Source organism: Ceratina calcarata, unplaced genomic scaffold, assembly GCF_001652005.2.
Source record: "Ceratina calcarata isolate Rehan_Ccalc_2016 unplaced genomic scaffold, ASM165200v1 scaffold971, whole genome shotgun sequence".
Taxonomy (NCBI): Eukaryota; Metazoa; Arthropoda; class Insecta; order Hymenoptera; family Apidae; genus Ceratina; species Ceratina calcarata.
The window spans coordinates 16,618-19,069 of NW_017181125.1; the positions used below are offsets into that span (position 1 = coordinate 16,618).

Consider the following 2,452-nt stretch of genomic DNA (forward strand, 5'->3'; position numbering starts at 1 on the left):
GTTATAGTGTTATAGTATGTTCTATGTGATAGTATGTATTCTATGCATTAGTGTTTATATCCAATTTCCTCATAAATGCATAAAATCCGCAGTCTAGAAAGAACGATATGACAGAGAATTAATGTTGTATTCGTATCTCTTGATAAGTAACTTTTTTCAAGAAATTCTTAACATAATCTTGTGCACAGATTGGACGTTAACCTAAAGAACGAAATTCTCTGCGCTGGGGTCAGGACCGCGAACGAGAGCATGTGGTCTAATATTCTGAAACAAATAACTGTATCTGAACCCGATGAAGAGACTAGGAAGGAACAGCTGGTGGCTCTAGCCTGTTCCAACTCGACTAAGATTCTGAAGAAATACCTAAACTCAACTCTCAGTCCAGGCTATCCGATTAATTTCAAGACGGCAGCGGCAAACGTGGTGTCCAGATATCCGGGGGGTGCCCAACTCGTTTTCAATTTCGTGCTCAAAGAATACAGGCGCATCGAGAAATTGTAACTAACTTCGTACCTTTCTTTTTTTTCACTGTGGTCATTATTTCGTTTACTTAAGGTTATGTGAACCGTAAAATCTCTAAAAGTTTAAGAAAAGTGATAACAAGTTGTACCCAATATGTGAAACGATAAACTTTTAGAAAGGTTTACAAAATCGTCGACGTATTTTTTTAAGTCAAATAATGTTTTATATATAATTTCTACAATTCTAATATATGATTTTTTGATTGTTAATGTAATTTGAATGCTATGCCACTATGTTTACTTAAAAATTCATACAACCTTTAAAGAAAAATGAAAACAATGCTAAATAGTTATGGCATGACAGTGTGAATCTACATCTAATATAACTGATCTCATTTCTTCACTTCGTGATTTCAGAGAGAATTTCAAAACTATTATGAAAGATGTCGTTACAGCGATTAGCGGAGGAGTTACGAATAAGGAGCAACTTCTTAATGTAAGTTCGGTTTCATAGCTTTCTAAAAACAAACCTCGTTACATGTCCTCTTTTCTACTGTTTAATGGAAATCCACCTAAATGTGAAGACCTCAATATCTCTTTCATTTGCAATGACAGAAAAAATATTTCTTATGTTATATAAATGCTACCAAAACATGAACGCTGCAAGATTTTCTTCAACGTCATTTTGTTCTAAGTGTTTAAGGTAGCTCGATAGCACTTGCAAAACATATACGATTTTAATACAAGTTGAACTAAACAATAGTTAGAGTATGGAACTTTCATTTTCCGTAAAGAAAATATAGGCTTTCCGTGAAAATTTTTTATAAAGATGCATTACAAAATTCTTGGCCGCCTGCTATACGGGCGCTCTGATTGGTCGGAGTTTTTCATTAACAACTCGACAACCACGCTTCAAACAACTTTTTTTACAAAGGAAAATATTATTTAAAATCACCTCAGGAACCGCCCATTATAAAATGTACCACGAGTTCTGGGATACTCTGTGTACATACATGCAGGATATCCCAGAAAAAGTGTCAGAGCCGAAAAGAGGTGACTTCGTAGGTTTCTGAACAGCAATTTCCTTATGCAAAATGTACAGTCAGTCACGGTTTTTGAACTGTTAACGAGGAATACTGACTAATGACGGAAATATTGGCTCGAATCGTAAAGCTCGGCCGTGGTTCAGCGCGGGCCCTACACGTGCTTTCATTGGTCAGCATTCTTCGTTAATAATTCAAAAACCATGCCTCACTCTGCATTTTGCCAAAAGAAAGTTTTGTTAAAAAATACATACACAATCATCTCTATTCGGCTCTAATACTTTCTCAGTATATTTCGGACAGGTACCCTATCCTAAATCATACATCCGTTCCCAATACCTCGATTATACTACACAAGTGATCCTGAGATGATAGAAGCAAGACCTAAATACCCGTCACTTCGCGATTAATAAAGAATTTTGGAATTTAAATCGAAATGTATAGAATTGTTCGTTTGATTTCAGCTGACCGCATTTTTCCTGGGTAGAAAACTGGATCCGGAGGATGATGTCTTGAAAGATGCGGTACAGAACATGATATGGATTAATAAATACAAGTCAACTGTAGATGAGTGGCTGGGCGATAACAGTGATATATTCGAGAGGCCCGATAACGGAGGTAATAGTATAGGCGCGTCGTTCCTCGTTATACTCTTATTATTAATTACCCGATTTTGTTAACACGTAGTTTTAATAAAATAGAAGCATTACAGCGTAGTTCTAAGAAAATAGACGCATTACAGCGTAGTTTTACTGAAATAGGAACTGACCAAACGAGTGAACGAATGTAATCAAGCATAAAGAGTTTTAGAATCAATATACCAGGAGTATACTTAAACGAAACGCATAAACGCGATAGAAATACGTAGGACGCCAAGTGTGCCAATAGATTTCATAAAATACTTACAGACAGTGTAAATAAATATTTTTATATCCTCTCGATGAAAGT

At 35.8% G+C, this 2,452-nt stretch overlaps 1 protein-coding gene across 1 annotated transcript in view; it reads left to right on the forward strand.

Moving 5' to 3' along the window:
- LOC113465172 (aminopeptidase N-like) overlaps positions 1-2,122 on the forward strand; it is a gene marked incomplete at its 3' end in the record, with an annotated part of 9,075 nt that extends 6,953 nt beyond the window's left edge. The window contains exons 3-5 of the mRNA XM_026819246.1: positions 189-497; positions 879-957; positions 1,969-2,122. Of these exons, the coding sequence (XP_026675047.1) occupies positions 189-497; positions 879-957; positions 1,969-2,122 (542 nt within the window). The remainder of the gene's footprint in view (positions 1-188; positions 498-878; positions 958-1,968) is intronic.
- Positions 2,123-2,452: the final 330 nt, after the last annotated feature.